Source organism: Carcharhinus amblyrhynchos, chromosome 2, assembly GCF_965287045.1.
Source record: "Carcharhinus amblyrhynchos chromosome 2, sCarAmb.v2.hapA, whole genome shotgun sequence".
NCBI classification, from domain to species: Eukaryota; Metazoa; Chordata; class Chondrichthyes; order Carcharhiniformes; family Carcharhinidae; genus Carcharhinus; species Carcharhinus amblyrhynchos.
Genome location: NC_137325.1, coordinates 84,778,993 through 84,801,299, shown reverse-complemented (window position 1 = coordinate 84,801,299; position 22,307 = coordinate 84,778,993). Strand labels below are relative to the sequence as shown.

At 40.4% G+C, this 22,307-nt stretch overlaps 1 protein-coding gene across 4 annotated transcripts in view; it reads left to right on the top strand.

The window, feature by feature from the left end:
- Window positions 1-22,307, top strand: part of invs (inversin) — a 292,265-nt gene that overhangs the window by 40,038 nt on the left and 229,920 nt on the right. For 3 of the 4 annotated variants that reach the window (XM_080208441.1, XM_080208415.1, XM_080208424.1), the window contains exon 2: window positions 435-542. In XM_080208441.1, coding sequence (XP_080064567.1) covers window positions 540-542 — 3 coding nt within the window. In that variant the 5' untranslated portion in view covers window positions 435-539. The remainder of the gene's footprint in view (window positions 1-434; window positions 543-22,307) is intronic. The other variant, XM_080208432.1, reaches the window with a different exon arrangement.

Sequence of the window (22,307 nt, the reverse complement as noted above, 5' to 3'; positions counted from 1 at the left end):
ATGATGGCTTATGGGGCCTATTTCTGCTCCTAGTTCATGTGTCATAGAATAATAGAATCTCTACAGTGCAGAAGGAGGTCATTCAGCCCATTGAATCTGCACCGACCACAATCCCACCCAGGCCCTATTCTCATAACACTACTAATTCCCCTAACACTGTGGTCAATTTAGCACAACCAATCAACCTAACCCACATATCTTTGGACTGTAAGAGGAAACTGGAGCACCCAGAGGAAACCCACGTAGACCTGGGAGAATGTGCAAACATTCTGACATTAAATAGAAAAGCAAAAGCTGTACTCATTGTGTTTACAGTTGTTTTTAAAAAGGCCTAAATGCATTTTATTTTTCTATTTCATATTGTCTTTTTCTTTGTCTTTAGCTTTAAATATTTGCTTTAAAAGAACTGACACAATTCACTTTTCCCCCTCCAGAAGAAATGAACCATTTAAAAGGTAATTAATGATTTTTTGGATGCAACCATCAATGTCTCAAATGCTTTTAATTGGTTGGGAAGCAAGGCAAAAGATTTGTCAGTCATGGTAAGTTTATCCTTTTCTCTCTGCTTGTTTTTTGATATTGTACAATAGATAGGTTAAGTGCTTTGTAGAAGACTGAATATAACTGATGGTTCCAATGCTCCTTTTAGTTCTGTTCTACAAAACTCTAACTCAAAATTTTACAGATCTTATCAGCTGGATTGCGCGTGCAGGAAAAAAATGCAATTTGAGGGGGGATTTTGATGTTGGTGTGTTGAGCTCAGGGCAAGAGGAATAGCCAGGTATCTTGGTCATCCAAGGTCATCTTGCTTGGACCTCCAGTGAGTTGTTGGGGTTAGGGAAAGGGGGGGTCGCCTTCCTTATGCACAGCCTTGCCACATCAGGCCCCCACATGCACATGCACACGTGCACACACAATATCCCCCAAGGGCGTGCTTATCCCCAATCCTCCACCAGCCTCCAGACTCCTTCATTGCCACACAGGCCTCATCTCCCCATTTCACCATGGAAACTCCTCCCTGCATTTACCTGCTCCTGGACTCTGGGACTTAGAAACTGGGAACTACTTGTTATTCCAGATTTGGCTACAGCTGTCATTGATACTGCTGATACTACAGCCAATCAGATTTGCTGGTATCTCTTTGTCTGGTGCTTCTGCCCAAGTGAGGGGCAGAAATCTCATTTCCAGCTAATTAACATGCATGTTCAGGTCTGGGTCATCATCAAATTTCTGATATTTTGCTGTGCAAGAATTGGTATTCTGAAACTCGCAAGAGGATAAAATATTCTAATGGTTAGCAAATACATGCAGGGCTTTTTTTTTGCCTTGTAATCCAGAAACAATCCAAAATGGATCTTATTCATTACAATTCTTAATAATTTTATTTAAGAGGTGGTAAATCGCTGGGGAGCACCACCACCCAAAATCTTGAAAACATCAAGGTAAATTCTTTCTAATAATTTATTCTTATTGTATAAGCACATGAGACTAAATCAGTGGCTCACAACTACTTACCTCAAACCCATCAGTTTCCTCTAGGCCTTTAGATATTAGAAACTTCATCTCCTCTTTTGTCTTTCTATCTTTCACTTTTTGCAAGAACCATGGCCTCCTTTGATTCACCTGCAATATTTATGTTCTGGTATGACCTTTGCCTTGAAAATGCAAGGGAAAATGAAGTAGGTCACAATTTTGGTTGTTACAAATACACAAGAATTTATAAATTTTACACAGGGTTTGGTTTTAGTTAATTTAAGGTGTGCAATCTTTTGGGGAGGTGCAGCAATATGAAATGGTGTGACTCTTACTTGGAATCTTGGCAGCTCTAAATGGTGCTGTTGAGAGGAAATACAAAATGATGACTGGGTACTTGCATAGCAAGAAAGGAGCAATGACTTTAGGTCATTCTTGTGCACTTCCAAGCAACAGGTTACACTGAAGTTGATGAAGTCCAGTTAGTTAGACAATAAATGGCCTGGCGAGACCAAGAATTGGTAATTTTTTCTCTACAATGCACAGTAACATTGGAAGAGAATTTAGTTGCATGGTGAAGACTGATACGTCCAGCAAGTGGATTATTTCAATGGGATAGCTATTAATCTTTGATTGTACAAAGGTGCATACCCAAAACCTACATAAGATGCAGATTTTAATTTGTAGAAGGCTAGGGTTTGTTTAGCAGATCCACTGTTGGTTGAAAGGGAAGATGGTACTTAAACTACAAAAATTACAAAAATGTAACTTGTATACAAAATTGCCTGATTATATGTAGCTGGAATGTATTTATAGTTCAGAAGGAACCTGAAACGCAGAGCCATTTGCTTTTACCCAGTATTTACAGCACAGAAAAGGCGACTTAGCTTAACATATCCATGCCAGTGTTGATGTTCCACACAAGTGTCTGCATACATCTCTTATCTAACCCCATTAACGTGCCCTTCCGTTCCTTTCTGCTTCACCTGCTTACCTATTTTGCCCTTGAATGTATCTATGTTGTTTGTCTTAACTACTCCCTATGATAATGAGTTCCACGTTTTAACCACTTTTTGGATAAAGATGTTTCACCTGTATTCCCTATTGGATTAATCCGTAGCTATTTTATATTATGGTTCTGGTCTTGCTTGCAAATGAAAATACCTGTGCGTTTACCCTATCAGACTCGTTCAAAATTTTGAAGACCTCTACAGGCTACCCTGTGGGCTGGATCTTCTCTTCATCCTGTCTTTTTTCTTTCCTGATAACCTTTCCATTTTGGCATCATTCGAAGAACTAAAACATACATGCATATGAAAATTTGCTTTTTTTTGGTTTATCAATAATGCAGTACCTGACAGCAATCATTCAAAAAAGCTGTTTGACTCTTGTGTGCAGCAAGTAAAGTTGGAATTTGGATAACCAAATTAATTTGTGAAATTTGGGTTGCTAGAGCCCTGGAAAATGAGACATTGCATAAGAAATTTGCATAGAAACTATTGGGAAGGGTTTAAACTAATTTTAGAAGAGGGAGGGAAACCAGAAATATAACAAAGGAGTAGCAGTGAAGTCTGAGCTATAAAGTGCAGTACAATCAGAAATATCCCAAAAATTGAAGGACCAGAGTGAATCAAATAACAAAAGTGGCAAAGGTACTATATGTGCATCAGTGTGATGTAACTGATAAGGTTGGTGAGCCGTGGGCACAAATTGTTACGCAAGATTCTAACATGATTGCATTGAAGAGACATGGCCCAAACAATGTCAGGAACTGGTTCTTACTATTCTTGATTACCATGTATTTAGGAATAATAAAAAAGGAAAAAGGAGAAGGGGATGTGGTTGTGCTGATTAAAGATGTTCATGTCCTAAATAGAAAGGAAACACTGTTTGTTCTGGAATTGAATCTGCTTTGAGTGAAGGAGCAAAGTATTAGTTGTTTCATTGTTGAGAGTTTTGTATGCAGCAGGAAGGCAGTAGATGAACAAATGTGTTGAGAAATTTCAATGGCATAAAAAAATGGTAACATTAGGAGACCTTAGTAACCTTAATATAGACTAGGAAAGGTATAGTACTAAGGATAAAGAAAGGATTTCTGATGTGCACAGGAGAGCTTTCTTGATTAATTGGCTGGGATATACATTTCCACTTGGCTGGTTTACCCCACTTGAATTTTTTGACCAGTGGGGACTTTAATTGAGGCAAGACTTCCATCCTTCACAGGAAATTGTACCACTACAAAATGCTGCTGGCCAAATGGAGGTTACTGCCATTAATACAGCTGGACCAAGGAGGAAGCATTCACAATGGACTTAGACCTCCAACCAAATCTGGGATCTAGAATTGCCAGGTGCCAGAAAGAGCGCTGGGAGGCTGTGTTGGGTGGGGGAGGACAGCAGTATGGGTGGAAAACTATTGGATTGGGTCTTTAATTGACATCAGGAATCTGCAAAGCTCCCCCGTCCCCCCCAAACTTTATTGTCCCAACAGCCCACAGCTGGTGGGCAGCCCATTTGGCACAGTTCCCTCCTGCTGCCCAATAAATCTGAATGTCTGCAGGATGAGACCCTTACGTGGATGTTAATTTGTGCTCATAAGTGGAGTATGTAACAATAGGAGATCCTCTAGTTAATGGTGACCAGTACATAGTTTAGTGAAATTACAGAAAGAGACCATTAAATATCACTAAGATCAGATGATCAATTTCAGTGATTTTTTTTTAAGACAGACTGGCAATTCCAATGTAAAACAAGTGGATTGCATTCAGGGGAGAAAGAGTTCAGGTACAAACAAGACTTATTCCTTGAAGAGAAATAGTAGAGCATCAAAAATGAGTGTGTTCTGTATGACAAAGGAAATAAAAGTTAAAATGAAAAGTTGATTTATGACAGTCTAAGGCATAGTTAGCAACCAGGAACATTACAGAAAGGCAATGCAAACATGAAATTTAATTCTAAACCAATGTATAAAAATATAGGCTAAGAATATAGCCAAGGCAAAGATTTAGTCTATTAAGGACCCTAAGAGAAATCTTTTCATAGAGACAGAGCAAGAAATAAATGCAGCTTTGCATTTATGTGCCTGTCACAATTTTGACATGTCAATGAAGTACTTTTGAGTCACCATTGTAATGTACACAAAATAAACTTTCATAAACAGTGTGATAATGAACAGACAGGGGCCTGACCCATAGCTATTCACAATATACATCAACGATTTGGATGAGGGAACCAACCAAGTTTGCTGATGACTTAAAAGCTGATGGGAAGAGTGGTGAGGGGGATTGTAATAGGTTTCAAGGTGATTTAGACAAGTTGTGAGTGAGCAAATGCATGGCAGATGTAGTATAATGTGGGTAAATGTGAAATTATCTACTTCAGACAAGGAAATAAAATGGCAGAGTATTATTTAAATGGTGACAGATTGGGAAATGTTGATGTACAAAGGGACCTCAGTGTCCAAATACACCAGCCACAGACAGCAAGCATGCAGATTTAGTAAACAGTTAGGAAGGCAAATGGTATGTTGGCAGTGGTATGTTGCAAGAGGATTTGAGTACAGGAGCAAAGATGCCTTCCTGCAACTGTGAAGGGTCTTGGTGAAGTGACTCCTGGAGTATTGCTTGCAGTTCTGGTCTCTTTACCTAAGAAAGGATATATTTACCGTTATAATGATCACAAGGGATTTTCAGTAGTTCCCCTTATGGGCCTCGTAAAATACGAATTCCCCTGTTAGGTGAATGGAGGTTCGCCCAGTAAGAAAGGAACAGTGGGGAGGTTTAAAATCAGCTGGCCCCACTCAAGCTGGCAATCGAAAGACACCGCGATTGACCTATATAGTATTGCTACTTTTTGGCACTTTGAACACATTTAAATAAAGGGTAACTGAGAGCGATGGTATCAGTAAAATATCATAGAATCCCTTACAGCAGTTGAGCCGAAGTGGCATCATGGGCAGTCAAAGAAGGGCAGGAACAGCCTTCAGACTCCTAGGGAGCGTGTTCCAGAAGGTTATGGACAGTTGTAAGTGCTGCAGAAGACTAGAGCCGAGGCAAAGATAGAGGGGCAATCAAAATGCATGGTATTTCGACAGAAGGCCAAAGCCAGTCCAGGATCATAACTTGTATGTCCACAACCAGGAACAGGGACAATGAAATTAAATCACATCTCCACAACAAAGGTTGCCTCCAAAATGGTGGAGTTTTAGTAAATGGCCAGCCATTAAAAATGGAAGTGGACATGGCTGTGGTCTCCGTTATGGGGGAGCAAATAGCCTCCAGGCTGATATTCAGCTCCTGAACAGGGAACCATTGCAGACCAAGGGCACCAAGGTGACACATGACTCTCAGGCAGCAGTCAACTCAACCTACGCTCATTGTATGGGGACAAAGATCTAGCCTTATGGGGAGAGACTGGCTCCAACAATCAGACTGAACTGGCTGGAGATCTTCAGGCAGGGCATGGGGTATGATACAAAGTCACCAAAAGTACCTTGAAAGCTTTCCATGAAGGGCTTGGAAAAATAAGGGGAGCCAAAGCTAAGAACTACACTGACTCCAATACTATGCTTATGTATTTTAGAGTGAGACCAGTTCCACACTCCCTATTAGAAACAGTTAATTTGGAACAGGAATGCCTGGAAAAGTTGGGCATAGTAAGATCTGTACAATTTGCAGACTCAGCCACACTTGTTCCTGCCCCTAAGCTGGATAAGTTGGTCTGACTTTGTGGAGACTATAAGCTTGCTGTCAATAGGGTTTTTAAACTTGACAGATGCCCATGCCCTGGATTGAAGACCTGTATGTCAGGTTAACTGGGGTCCAAGCATTTTCAAAGTTGGACACGAGCCATGCTTATCTCCAGTTTGAATTAGATAAGCCTTCCCAGAAGTTCAATTCCTGCCTCGGGTCACTATCTGTGTGAAGTTTGTATGTGTGGGTTTCCTCCAGGTGCTCTGGTTCCTCCTCCACTCCAAAAACATGCGGGTTAGGTTGATTGGCTATGCTAAATTGCCCCTTAGTGTCAGGGGGATTAGTGCGTAAATACATGGGGTCTGGGCAGGGTTGTTTTCAGGCTCAGTGGGCGAATGGTCTCCTTCTGCAATGTTGGGATTCCATGATTTTAAGTATGTTATCACTAATACAAACACAAGCCCACATGAGTACACTCGCCTACCCTTCGAGGTCTCGCCTGCATGCCCCATTTTTCATTGGGTAATGGAGAACATTCTCCAAGGGTTACCTCAGACAGCAGTGAACCTGGAGATGTCTTGGTCACAGGAACTTCAGAACCCAAAAACATTGTGAATCTGGAAGTCGTCTTACGGAGATTCCTGGAGATCAGGACCTACCTGAAAAGGGAAAAAAAAATCTCAAGCAAGTGCCATGACTTATTTGGGTTATCAGGTGAATGCAAGGGCCTTCATCCAGTGGAAGGTAAGGTGGGGTCAATTAATGGGGCAATTAATGAGGCATCAGCTCCGAGGAACCACACAGAATTGAAATCCTTCCTGGGTTCGTGAATTGTTATGGGAGATTTATTCTAAATTTAGCTTCTTTACTGGACCTCTTTCATACCTAACTGCGGAAACATCAAAAGTGGTCTTGTGGGGTGCCACAACTGGAGGCTTTCAACAGTGTTAAATGGCAACTGGCTTAAAAAAAATTAATTCCTGTCTGAATTTGAAAGCTGGCTTCCATGCTTTCGTAATCTCTGTTTGAAGGCTGGCTTCAATTTTGAAGAGGTATATTGTGTCCAGTTTTCGTGACCTGGGGTCAGTTATAGGCCCCAATTGCTGGTCTTATGTTGCGTTGACCTCTTCGTCAAGGGGGGCTAGATGCTGCTGGACTTTGCCATCTACTGGGCCTAGGTCTCTCTATGGGGCTTTTGGGTGATGATACAACAAGAGTTGCAGAAGCTTTGGTGAAAATACAGACAGGTCCTTGATGTTGCTCAACAATCCTGCTAAGGCTTTGGCTTTCTGTTGCCCTCGATCTTGGGTCAACTGATGCAGTGGACAAATTCACTCAAACTCTCAAATTATTGTATAAGTCTCCATTATTGCACTCTACCAAGTTATCACAAAAGCATCAGACTCTGCTGTACAAACTTTAGTACATAAACTATTAAACTTTGTAATATTTGCAATACTTCGTAATAAAGTATTCAACCTCTGTCCTTCTTCATTGCATGCAAAGTATCTAACCTCTGACTAACTTTGTGACACAAAGTATTTTTAAAAAATCACTCACGACTTAGATACTATCCATGCAAGGCAAGGTAATCAGACACCCTCCCACTTTGTTGTAATGATCCCAAGTCCCAGACTTGGGATTTTGCTGCTTCTTCAGTGGTTGACCCTGAGTTATGGTTCTCGATGTCTCTTTTTTATACAGGTCTTACTGGCACTGATTATACTTCCAATCACATACTCACAGGATGGGCACAAATCAGTCATTGTCTTTTTGATCACGAGTAGTGTCTCTCTCAGGGAGCGTATTTCTCTTAGGAGCACAACACAGGTCTGTTCAATCACTATCTGTGCGAGGCATTGTAACTGCCACTGTCCAATCAGCTCCTGTGCCTGTTCTTCACTGCACATCCTCTGCACAGCTTTGCTGCTCCATGATCCTGAATCTGATGTCGAGTTACATCTTGTAACCATCAGGATTTGCTGGTGCCTTAACTTTGCTGGTGTCATGAATATACAGGTCAAGCTACATTTTTCAAACTCTGTAGCTGGCTGTGTTATTCCTGCAGTTCATCATAAATCCTGACCTACTCCTTTTTAGCATATTTTTACTATTCTAAATGCCTGTAGAAGATTTGTGGATTGCCTCTTGGGTTAGCTGCCAGTCTCCTCTTGTACTTTCTCTTTGCTTCTCATTTGTTTTGTCACTTCCATCATATTCAGCTTGGTTTACAATTGTATTATTCATCTGACATTTGCCATATACAGCCATTTTCTGCTACATGTTGCTCTGGGTTTGCTTGTCCTACCTTTTTTCCTTGTGGCAGTGTACCTTGACTATACCCAAACTATGTCCACTTTGAAGGCAGTCCATTTTTCTTACTGTTTTGTTGCCTAGTCTTCGATTTCGATTTCAATTTCCCTGGGCTGAATCTGTTCTTGCCTGACTTAAGTTGGCTCATCTCCAATTAATACTTTTAAACTGGATTGCTCCTTGGCTTTTTCCAAACTGAACTTTACAATTTATATGATCCCCTAAATGGTCTCCTCCTGACACTTGATTTATTTGACCCATCCATTCCTTAGGACAGATCCAGTCATATTTCCTTCCTCATTGCACCAGAAGCATACTGATTTCAAAAATTCTCTTGAACGAGCTCAAGGAACTTCTTCGCCTCTCTCTGCCCTATGTAGTAGTTTTATCCCAGCCTATATTACAACAACCAAACCCCTCTTTATAACTGTTCCATAATTCTTGGACCTCTCAAATTTCTTTACAAGTTTTCAAGATCTTTTATGACTTTCCAATAATTGGTGGCTTATAGAATACACCAAGTATTGTAAGCACACTTAACTGGCCCAGTGTCCCTACAGTCTTCATTCCTGTGTCATTTCCCCAGCCACAAATTCATCTGTTCTATCCTATTTTTATACACAGTGGCACTGCCATTGGTTGCTAGCCCTCTTCACTCTGCTCAGTAACATCCTTGACTCTGGCAGCAGGGAGGCAACATAACATCCTTGATTTATGTCTGTGGCCACAGAATTGCCTACCTGTTTTTCCAACAATCGAATCCCCTATCATTATTGATTTCCTAAACTTCTTCCTGCCCTTCCTATACAGCTGAACCTGGGGTGTGGTTTGTGGACCTTGCTTTGGCTGCATCCTCCAACATCCCACAGATTGAATACTGGTTGGAAAGAGAGTTAGGACTTAAGACACCTGCAACATGTGCCTGGTCATTCTTGACTGCCTGGTGGTTCCTCCCCCTCCTCGCATATCCTGAAGCTGTGGGACGATGACATCTATAACCGTGTTATTCATGTAGTTATTAGTCTCATGGATGCATCACAGTGATGCTGGCTGTTGCTTAAACTCAAAAATTCAGAGCTAAAGCTGCAACACGTGTGATCCTCCTAGAGTTTGAACAAGGAAGAGAATATATATTTCACAGGGCCCATTTCACTGCCCTGCCATGCCTATATTCATTTGACTATTACACTTATTGATGAGATCAATAAACTCACCAGATATTCACCACTCGGTTGCTTCATGTATGCTGACATTACTTTATCTTATAGGGAGGCTAGCCAAATGCTATTATCTAAAAGCCTTGGAATTTAATTTACTCAAAAATGCAGAACTCTTTAGTGTTACTATCCCTTGTTATTTAATTTTAACTTTTTGCCTAGATCTGATTAATTGATTGAGCGCTGATTGTAATTATATGATAAATTACAAAATTGTCTTCAGTTTTTAGTTTTTGCAGTAATTAATCAATCAATCTAGCCCTAATTTATGGTTGATGAATTTAGATTAAATTAAAAACTTAAAATTCGCTCCCTGTGACTCCTTATTCACCGATGCCATTTTGCTTCCAGGGCAGCCAGTACCACTCTGCTGAGTCTCAGCCCCTACACTCTTTAATTCGCCACTCTTTTTAAACCTGTGCTCTGATCTTTGCTTCCATTTTTTTTCAAATCTCCACTCTGACTCTTAAATCTTGCTCTTTTTAAACTTCCATACTCATCTCTTGCTCCTTTTAAATCTCTGCCCTATCTATCTCTGCTCCTGCTCTTTAAATCCCAATCTGCATCAGCTATTCTTTTTAAATTTCTGCTCTGAATCTCAGTTTTTGTTTTTTTTAAAAATCTTTTTAAATTGCTACTCTTTTCAAACCTCCCTCTGACCTCTACTCCTCTCTTTAAATCTATACTTTGATCCTCCGCTCTGGCTCTTTTTAAATTTCTGCTCTAAGCTCTTGCTCTTAAATCTCTGCTTTGAACCCATGCTCTTTAACTGTCTGCTCTGACCCTCAACCCCCATTCTTTTTTCATTTCTCCTCTGGCTTTCAGTTCCCACTATTTTAAATCTCTGCCCCACATCCAGTGCCAGATTTAGGCATAAGCTAAACAAACTACAGCTTAGGGCCTCACAATCCGTAGGGGCCTCACAAAATTTCGGAAGATTTACAATGAAGAAAACATTTAAAAGCGGATACCAGAAAAGAAAAAGAAAGCACCAGCTTGAAGAGCAACGCAAAAAATTACCAAAAGTTGACAGTTTGCTCCAGAAACAGATAAGGATCCACAAACCCAAGGTGATCAGCACCTTTAAGTTGTATCTGATATCAGTTTTCTGATTTTTGCAAACAATTTAATTATTACATATATTAATAAAAAAAAGTGATCCCGATTACTTACTTTGTCAGCATTTCGTATCTATATAAATGTATCTTAAATGTAATTTTTAAAACACTTTTTAAGTATTGTTTCCAGGATATACTATATCATAATACGAGAGAGATCAAACCAGCCAAATGATAAATATGTAATCAGTAAATGTATTCATTTGAAAATAATTTGTATTTTTCACTTTAAATACTTTGATATTAAATAATTAAAAGGCATAATTATGTTTTCAACTTTATTTTGTGGCGACCCAAGGTCCTGTTTTGGTACCACCTTTGTGAGACCCTTTTGTGTAACTTTTTAACAAGGGGCCTTCAAGCTTTAATATAGCTTAGGGCCTGATCAAGTCGAAATCTGGCACTGCCCAGCTCCCATTCTTTTTCTCTTTGGATGAGTAAATTGCATCTTTCTTTACAAAAGAAAACCAAGGATGTGAGAATTATACGAAGTGAGACAGGGAAGTTATGGATGGGATAGTAAAAGATAGAAAAGATTAGCATTTTTAAAAGGTGAGTTACCTGGACTGACTGACTGCATCCTGGGTTGCTGAGCAAAGCAGAGGTAGAAGTAGCCAAGATTTTGGTCACAATCAGAATGGCATCTTGTGAGTTTGGTCTGCAGGCTAATGTTTCTCTTGTTTCAGAAATGCTTACAATAGTTTTCCTAAAGTTGAGCTGATTCTGCAGGAGGTTGGTCATGATGGTGGGTGGCATGGAGCTGTTTGGAAGAGAACTACCATCCTTTTAAAACTGTTACTAAAGGAAACTTTCAGACGAGTTATTTGAAGATGACTTTGAATATTTGATCCTGGGAGTTATGAGCACTTAGTAGCCAATAGGAGTTCATGCAAAAGTTCTTCCAGCACTTTTTTTTTTGTCTTAGTTTGTGGCTTCTAAGTTTGGAAGTTCGAGTTACTGTTTTCTTGATGGTAATTAAGGTGTTTGTATTCACCTGTAAGTGAGAGAGAAAAAATGGAGATTTGTTAGCAGATCTCCCTTGAGTAAGGAAATAATCCTGCAGCAATGAACTGATTTGGGTTCTTACCTTTTTTAACAACAGACTTTCCTATACATTGGTCAGTAGTAACTGTGATCTTGTGTAACTGTTCTACAATATTGCATTAAATGACAAGTAATCAATGCAACCTGTTTCTTCTAGGAAATTACCAGACTTGCACTTTAGTTAGGCAAATGGCCTTCTGAGCGTCCCAAGAGCTTTTACTTTTTAAATGTATAGGTTCTACCTTCATACTAAAATAAAAGCAAAGTACTACAAATGCTGGAAATCTGAAATAAAATCAAAGTTTTGAAAATACTCATCAGGTCTGGCAGCATCTGTGGAGAGAAAAACGGAGGTAATGTTTTGAATCGAAAATGGAATTCTAAAAGAGTCCTATTCAACTCGAAATGCGAACTCCATTTCTCCCTCCACAGTTGCAGAACCTTTTGAGTATTTTTTATACATTAATGGAAGTGGGCATTGCTGGCTAGGCTAGCGTTATTGCCCAATTCTAATCGTCCTTGAGGAAGCAGCGGTGAGCTGCCTTCCTGAATCACTACAGCCCAAGTGATGTCGATACACCGACAGGAAGATTGCATGGGTCCATTTTTATATTTGAAATCTAAATTTGCTGTGATTTGGCAATTCCTGGCGCCAGGTAAACATGAGGATGTGGCCCTAGGATTCAATGAGTGAAGTTGAGCTTGCAGAGAAGGATATGTTCACAAAACAGTAAAATTAAGAAAAAACCTAGTCTCTGGCAGCTCCAAGTTTCCAGACTTAAGAGACCTCTCCGTCTGTCTCCCCCTCGCCCCTCGCCCCTCACCCCTCTCTTTCTCTGCAGCTTCCAAATCAGCAACTCTGAGGGAAATATCCACTCTCATACACCAGGATCTCCGAGAAGGAGATTTATGTCCTGGCAGATTCTATTCTTCATCTTCAGAGAGGGAAAAAGAGAGGCACTCCTCTCCCTTCTCAAAACCAGCATCTAAAACAGCAACTAAGCTGGAATTCTCTGTGAAAGCATAGCTAACTGTACCTAAACACATGACCTTACTCTGCCATCATAGGGAAACAGTTTTAAAAAACACTGCATTACTTCAGATTAAAACAAATAATGTGTCAATTACAATTGACAGCTTTGACAAAGAGTCATCAGGACTCAATGTCAGCTTTTTTTATCTTCTTACAGATGCTGCCAGACCTGTACAGATTTTCCAGTGTTTTTTTTGGTTTTAGATTTCAGCACCCACAGTGATTTGCTTTTACATAATGTATCAGTTATATTGCTGCAGTCATGACAGAGGATGCTGGCAAATAGACGGAACGGTTTTGAGTGCATAGAACAGATCCTGTACATAAAGGTAGAGTATCATCACAACTATGGTTTCAGGATCAGGTCAGAGGCTGTATATTCTCCAGCAAGTAACTCGCCTCCTGTCTCCCCAAAGTCTATCCACTGTCTGCAAGGCACAAGTCAGGAGTGTCATGGCATACTCTGCCCTTGCCTGGACGAATGCAACACCATTCAACAGCAGCCTGCTTGATTGCCACTCATTTCAACATTCACTTTCTCCATCAGTGACTGACAGTGCCAGCAATGTATACCATCTACAAAATGGTGAACTAAAGCAACTTGCCAAGTCTCCTGTGATAGCACCTTTCACGCCCACAACCTTTACCATCTTGAAGGACGAGGGGCAGCAGATGCATGGGAACACTGCCATCTGCAAGATACCTTCCAAGTCCTGACTTGGAACTATATCACCATTCCTTCACTGTCGCTGGGTCAAAATCCTAATACTGTGGGTATACCTACATCACATGGCTTGCAGTAGTTCAAGAAAGTAGTTCACTACGATCACTTCCTCAAATGTAATTACGGATGGGGAATAAACATTGGCCTAGCTAGTGATGCCCACACCTATGAAAGAAAAATAAAGTTGTCTTGAGAATGTGATAGTGGGTCATTTCCTTGAGCCTCTGCATGAAGAAATAGGGAACTGTATATTCAAGTTTTCTGATGACACCTATGTTGGTGACACTAAGAAGTGTAGATAGCAGCAGGAAAATGCAAAGGAACATTGATTTGTTTGGGAGGGAAACTGAGACAAAAACAGGTATTCAAATTACAGTTAGATGCCAAATTGGGAGCATTGGGATTTAATTTCAGTGATACTCCTGACTTTTCTTGTGTATTTATAATAACTTAGATTCTTTCATTACTTGAATAACCCTGAAACACCTAGATAACAAAGACACCTATGTCTTTGTCTTATTTATTGACTGCAACTCAACTTTCAACACCATTATTCCTATGAAACCCATCTCCAAACTCTGTAGCTTAGGCCTCGGCTGCTGCCTTTGTGACTGGATTCCGAACTTCCTAACCCCCAGATCACAATCAGTAAGGATAGGCAACAACGCCACCTCCATGATCATTCTCAACACCAGTGCCCCAGAAGACTGTTCTTCGCCCCTTACTATACTACTTATACACCTATCAACTCGATTTTTCAAGTTTGCTGACAACAACACTGTTGAGTCACATCTCAAACAATGACAAGAGAGTACAAAAATGAGATAGAGAATTTGATGAGCTGGTGTGATGACACCAGCCCTTAATGTCAACAAAATGAAGTTGATTATCATCGACTTCAGGAAGCGTACTGGAGAACATGCCCCTATGCTTCCTGATGTAGATGAATTGAAAGGCTCAAGGTCTTCAAGTTTTTAGGTGTCCAGGTCACCAACGACCTATCCTGGTCTCCCCATGCTGACACTATAGTTAAGAAAGCCCACCAACACCTCTACTTTCTCAGAAGACTAAGGAAATTTGGCATGTCCACTACGGCTCTCACCAACTTGTCCAGCTGCACCATAGAAAGCATTCTTTTTGGTTGTATCACAGCTTGGTACGACTCCTGCTCTGCCTAAGAACGCAAGAAACTACGAAAGGTTGTGAATGTAACCCAATCCGTCCCGCAAACCAGCCTCCCATCCGCTGACTCTGTCTACACTTCCCGCTGCCTCAGCAAAGCAGCCAGCATAATGAAGGATCCCGGACATTCTGTCTTCCATCCCCTTCTGTCGGGAAAAAGATACAAAAGTCTGTGGTCATGTACCAACCTACTCAAGGACAGCTTCTGCTGCCATTAGACTTTTGGATGGACGTCCCTTGCATTAAGTTGATATTTCTCTACACCTTAGCTATGACCTTAACACTACATTCTGCACTCTCTCATTTCCTTCTCCATGAACGGTATGCTTTGTCTGCATAGTGCGCAAGAAACAATATTTTTCACTATGTATGTGACAATAATAAATAAAATCAAAATTCATCTATTTTAAGAGTATTCTCCATTCTGAAATGTTCTTTCCATTTGTATTTTAATTTAAAATCTCTTCATTCGTATTTAAGTTTTCTTTGCATCCAACGTGTTAATTTTCTGGCAACTTGACATGTTGAAATATAAAGTATGGTATGGGGAGCGAGGGACAGCATTTGAGGTGAGCCTCATCAAGTGACTGGATATGATCAAGATCAAGATCTTATTTTGTCCTGTTTCTTTAGCCGAAGAACAGAGTATCCCTTGAGGAGGTCCCTGTAATTGGCCATAACTGCCTTCTCTTTCCCTTAACCTTTTAATAACCCAAATGGATTTAAAAGGACAACAACCTGGGTGGGGACTAATTAAATCCTTCCGAGCTTCTATTCTTTGGAACAGTGTGTTGTGCGCGTTGATTCACTGATACTAATAATCCAATAATAGAATTTCCCTGCCGTTTAAACGTCCATGTTGTGTATAAGGGCCAAAAAGCTATTACTGTTAACCATTTGTATTGTTGTTGGTTAAAGCATCTTAGATGCTATTTATTTCCAGGCAAAACAGCAATGCTTACTGACCAGTTCTTATCATTTTTCTTTTATTAAATGCATTTCTGCATCTAGGCTTCTAGTTTGGCATACTTTGCAGTGCTCCACTCTGATCTTGGTGAATTCACATTCCCACAGGTTTTACACTTAGTAGTAGGTGCTGAAAAGGCCATGGCTTTGTTCTGTCATTTCTGTTCTTTCAGTCTTCTTTAGCTTTGCAGTGCAGACAGAATTGGATTCTACAAATGGAGACCCTTGATGTAATAGAATGGCACATTACACCTAAAGAGAGTTTATTTTTTCTTCCTCTCTATATGTATTAAGCTACTGGCAACTTTATAGCTTTTCAGCTTTTTCAGTGGAAGTGGAAAGAATATTGTTGAGAAGCTTTCACATCTGTAATGGTGACAGGATATGTCCAGGTAAAAAATGGGAAAAATCAACCTTGCAAGAAGAGAATATTGGTAAGAGATGTGGGAGAAAAAGAACATGTGAAGCTTCAATTGCATTTCTTCATGCAAAGTTGACAATTCCACAATTTTTTTAACACTAATTAATCAATCAATTCAGCTTATGCAGACATAACCATGATTCACAGTCAGTACAGGTGAATTACAACCAAAAACTGAAAATACTGGAAATATCAGGCAGTATCTGTGGAGGAAGAAACAGGCTTAACATTTGGGTCCTTGCAGGCTTTGATGAAAGATTGTCAACCTGAAACATAAACTCTCTCTATAGATCCTGCTGAGTGTTTCCAGCATCCCCAGTGTTTTGTGTTTGTCCAGGTGAATTACAGCTTGGTCTGCAGACACCAAACTTTGTCAAAGTCAGAGTTTTTGTACAGAACAACAACTTGTACCTAAATAACACCTCTAAGATAAAAAATACTTAATCTGCAATACAGCAATATTATGAAACCAAATATGACATTAAGACACGTAAGTAGATGAGATGACCAAAAGACATATGTTTAAAAGAAGAAAGCAAAGAGGTTTAGAAAAGCAATCTCAGCTTCGGGCCCAGGAATTTCTGAGCTTATTGCCTAGTCTGGTGAAGGTACAACCACCATGCTGAACTAGTTAAAATTGGGATGCTGAAGAAACCAGAGCTAAAGCAGGGTTGTGGGGCCAGAGGAGATATCAATGAGAAAAGAAGGGGGCCAAAAATAGATACTTGGGGGAAACCAGAGGTAACAATTTGGGAACAGGAAGAGAAACCATTGCAAGTGATTATCTGCTTACGGTTGGTGAGATAAGAATGGGCCAGGTGAGTGCAATACCTCCCAGTTGGACTATAATGGAGAGATTTTGGATGAGGTTGGTGTGAACATGGTGGAAAAGGCTTGTAGACTGGTTAAGAAGGGCAAGGAGCAAGGTTGAGTACAATGTCTCTTAATCCCTTTGGCATAATATCAAAAGTGATGCCCCTTTTCAGTTTTGTACTAATGGGCTTTCTCTTTAGTATTGAATACAATGCACCAATAATCACTGTTGCCAACTGTCATTGATTCTGCATGCACAAACATGAAATGGAATCTTGCATTAAAATGAATAGCCATGATTTTTGCCCTGCAGATATTTGTCATTTAGTTAAATGGATTTATCAATCACACCCTAACCTGTTAAAACAAATTGTAATAATAATAGAATTGGAGTGGTGGTTCTCTGTTATAGATATCATTTCTGGGAGAAGCTAAAGTGAAGACAATGTATGTGATTGCTTGTTTCACAGCACAATATCAATGATAAGTTACAGCCTCATTTATACAACATGCTGTACATCTTCTTCATAAATAAGGCTCTCCAACCACAAATACTGACAATCTACTTTGGCTTTAAAAATTAACCACATATAGATACCATCCGATTTTGAAATGCACAAGTGGTTGCGCCTTACCTGGAGTATCAGACCGCTGTTGAGAATAGATATAAGATTAATGATGTTCGCTCGCCTTTTGGGTCTTAATATCCATATAATTAATCATACTGTAACAGATGGATTGTCACAGTCACATAATCTACAAAACAAACATCATTTAATCGGCCGTGGCAAATATAATTTTTACTGCATGGATTGAATCATTTAGAAAATACATTGTATTATCAATATTTTGGGGGAAGCTTAAAGCCATACAAATTAGCATTTTTCTTTGGATTGTAACACAAAAATTGGACGGGATGGTCAGATTTCTTATCTTTAAAATGCGACAAGCTTTAATTAACCACTCTTCTAGTTGCCTAAGGATCTATGCAGATGAGCTGCTATAGGGTGAATGAAGCAATCAGACTAAATTCATTACTATTCCTCCTTCAGCTTCTTTTGCCCCTCCTCAACATATTTCTGTAGACAGGAATTTATGCAGTTGTAATCCAAAAGATGTGTTTTACATATTCTATGTACTAGAGTGAAGACTTTTATAGATACTTGGTTCTCTTTTTGAAAAAACTGATTTGAAGGGCTATTCTCAATAAAACACTCAAAGTCCTCAATATAACATGCAATAGCATGGATGACTATTTAGGACTTTATCTGTACTTGCTATAGAAATATCTGCCTGACGTGATTCAATTCTTTTGGGCTAATTTTCACAAAATATACACGAATGTAAGCTTTTTTGATGAGTCATGGGCAAATTTTTGCTTGTAAGCATTTAATTTCTCAGATAATGTTATGCTGGTTTGCCATCCACATAATTGAAGACAACATCCTGAATCTTATAGGAACAGAAGTTGGCCATTTACCCAGCCAAATTTATTTTACCATTTGGAGAGTTCATGCGGCCTAATCGATATACTCACTTTTGCCCTGTATCCCTACATACCTTTGGCTAACAAAATTCTCTTTATCTCAGTTTAAAAATAAACAATGGATCTAGCATCAGTTGCCATTTGCGAAAGAGAGTTCCAAACCTCTACCATACTTTGCATGTTTCCTAATTTCACTTCTGAAGAATCTGGCTCTAATCATTGGTAAGAAGTCTCACAAACCATGTTTAAGTCCAACAGATTTGTTGGATCAGCAACAAGATTTCGGAGCACTGCTCCTTCATCAGGTGAGTGGGAGTTGTGTTCACCAAACAGGGCATATGAAGATACCAACTTAACTTACAAAATAATGGTTGGAATGTGAGTTTTTACAGGTAATCAAGTCTCAAAGGCACAGACAATGTGAGTGGAGAGAAGGCTAAGCACAGGTTAAAGAGATGTGTATTGTCTCCAGCTAGGACAATTAGTGAGATTAGTGGGCGGCACGGTAGCACAGTGGCTAGCACTGCTGCTTCACAGCTCCAGGGTCCTGGGTTTGATTCCTGGCTCAGGTCACTGTCTGTGTGGAGTTTGCACTTTCTCCTTGTGTCTGCGTGGGTTTCCTCCCAACGTCCAAAAATGTGCGGGTTAGGATGATTGGCCATGCTAAGAAATTGTCCCTTAGTGTCTAGGGATGCGTAGGTTAGAGGGATTAATGAGTATAATACATAGGGATGTGGAGGTAGGGCCTGGGTGGGATTATGTTTGGTGCAGACTCGATGGGCTGAAGGGCCTCTTTCTGCACTGTAGGGTTCTGTGAATTCTGTTTTGGAAACCCAGGCAAGTCATGGGGGTTAGAGATAGTGTGACGTTAACCCAAGATCTTGGTTGAGGCCGTCCTCATGTGTGCGGAACTTTGCTATCAATATCTGCTCCAGTGATTCTGTGTTGTGTGTAATGAAGGCCGCCTTGGAGAACGCTTAGCCGAAGATCAGAGGCTAAATGCCCATGACTGCTGAAATGTTTCACAGCAGGAAACATTGCCTGGTGATTGTTGAGCAGTGTTCATTCATCTGTTGTTGTGGCGTCTGCATGGTCTCCCCAATGTACCATGCCTCGGGATATCCTTTCCCAGAATTTGGCAGGGTTCGGCAGCTACAATCCAGCAACTGACTCTCTCCAGGCTGCCTGAAAGGCTACCCACGATTGAGGAGATGGATAGGATCCCAAACGGCTTTTAGTGCCCTCATCTTCCACCGCTTCCCCTGCCCATGACACAGTCAGCATCTGTGGTATGGGTTCCAATGGCTAGGCTGCCACTGCCGAGATGCAAAGAATGCAGCTGCAGATGGAACCGAATTCATCCCCACACGTTGAGGCCAACCATCATGTTTCTTGCAGTCACACAGGTGAACAGCCTGCCCTCATCTCCTCTGAGGCAACACGGAGAGCACTGTGGAGGAATGTGTGCATTTACAGAACACCTCCCCACAGCAAATACCAAATAGGTTGTTGTGGTGCTAAATAGTCATTTATTGTAAGTGATGTTTTGGATTGACAGGGTAAATATATGACCTATGACAGAGTATCCTCGAGGGTTGGGGTTAAATTCGCAGTTCTTCACTAGCTTTCTTACAGTTGCTAAGAATTGGGATTCTATATTCACATTCTTCCTGGTTCCATAGAAGGAATCTGAATCTTTCAGCAGTTATTAGTGGCTTAAGTGAGAAATGACTTTTGAGAATCTTGGTTAGTTCCTCATAGGTTTTTCCACCAGGCTTCTCAGGATGGGCAAGACTTTGTAGTAGTGTAATGGTTTTGTGACCTGCTGTGCTAAAGAAAGTAATTACTTTAACTTGATCTGGTATCATATTTGCTGCAAGACAGTATTGAAATCTCTCTTCATAAGCTTTCCATTTTTCCATGTTTTCATCAAATAATTGTATGGCACCGCCTTTGTCCCACCATTGTAGTTCCCTGTTCTTGGGCCGTAATACTTTAACTTCCTCTCTTATTCCTTTTCTCTCGCTTTTCAGTTTGTATTCTTTCTTTTGTTGTTTCTTTAAATTTGTTGGGTTTTTTGTTTTTGTCAGAAAATGCTTCTCATCACTGGTTGTGTCTAACACTGGCCTTTGTTGACGATCTTGCTGGCGAACACACCTCATCGCCAATTTTATCTTTTACTGTTATATACTAATGTAGGCAGCTCACTTGTATAGCAAGATAAAAGGATGAAAAGGTTGCCACAGTGGATTACTTAACCAGTCAGTCAAGCTTTATTAGATTGGTGTTGCTTGTTTCCAGCTCAAGATGTAAGAGAAGGAAATACCCACGAATGTCTCTGGTGATATCACTATATGTCATGTGACTCATTTAAACCGATGCATTGGTTTACAATACGTAATATTTCTGATTTATGAGTGACTCAGGCCTGACTGTGAATGTCCTGATGGCCTCATGTGCAATTGGAGAATCTTCCACTTGGAAGAAATTGTGATGAAGCTCATTTCCCCTGCACCTGTGAGCCCACATTGATAGGAAAGGTGATGAACTCTGCCGCCCACACAAACAAGGCATCCATAACAGTGATTTTGCAGGTGTGTGCTGCTGCTTCAGAAATGCCGCACAGCAGAGCCCTGGAATAAACCGAATGCAAAGAAATTTAGGACCACCGTGATCTTGATTGCTATGGGCACCACCTGTTGGCTGTTGGTTTGATGTGGCTGTTCACCCTGAACAATAGCACAGATCTCTGTAATCATTTGTCTGGACAATCTTGGCATCCTCCTCCACTGGTACTCTAACACGTTTAACACCATACACTGCTTGGGGTAATGGCAAGTCATTTTTGCTATTGCCTCTTGAGGCTCTACTGCTTGAAGCTTGGAGACCCTTGCTCTTGTGACAGGCACCTACCACTGTCCTGCCTCAATGACCTGGATGTGTGAGACACACCTACACCCATTTTTATAACTGGAAGCCTCCATTAGAGCAATGCAATTTCTGTGATAGCCAGTCAGGACTGCCTGGTGTTCACTTTGCTGCCAGGGATTGTTGAAGCATCTGACTTGATCCAGCACTATTCCTTCCTTCCCTCCCTTAACCCTTCTGGATGTAAGGCCAGCACTTTAAACTTTGATGTCCTGATGACTTTAACAAACCCATAACAGCTATTTTGACTAAAGTTTCCCCACCCTCTGCCCATCTTCCAGAAGCATTTGCAGCACCTTGCGAAGGATGTTCCTCCAAAATTTCTTTTTAATGGGATCTGAAAACCTTCTCCACTGCAGCCACTGGCTACTCTGGCTTCTCACTGAACTCGCATGTGAAACATGCTCCACTCCCTTTCCCATGAAAATACACAGAACCAGAAAGCTGGATGAGACTTCCAGTCCTGGATTCAATCAACTTTTTTTAAAGCCCGCCCCTCTGTTCTGACATGAACTGAGACATGAAAATCTGGACCCTTACATCCCTTGTGTTCTACATTTGTACGTTTAATTTAGAGGAGGCATTGGTCGAGTTTAGGAAAGCAAAAGGAAGCTGGGTGTTTGTTTGAAAGCTGCTCAACTTTGGGGTAGCAGCATGAAAGTTAATTTGTCTATGACTGAAAAAGAATTTTGATTGAGAGTTTGTGAATTGTCGTGGAGCAGCAATGGTATATTCATTATAAATCGTCATAATGCAAGTTTATTGTCATAAGTAGGTGTTGTATCCTCCTGCTCGGTGTCAATTTTTTATATACTATTTAAGAATACAACTTTTTATGAATGCATTGTTGAAGTAAATTGTAAAAGAAAATTAGCACACCAGCGCCATCTAGTGGCCAT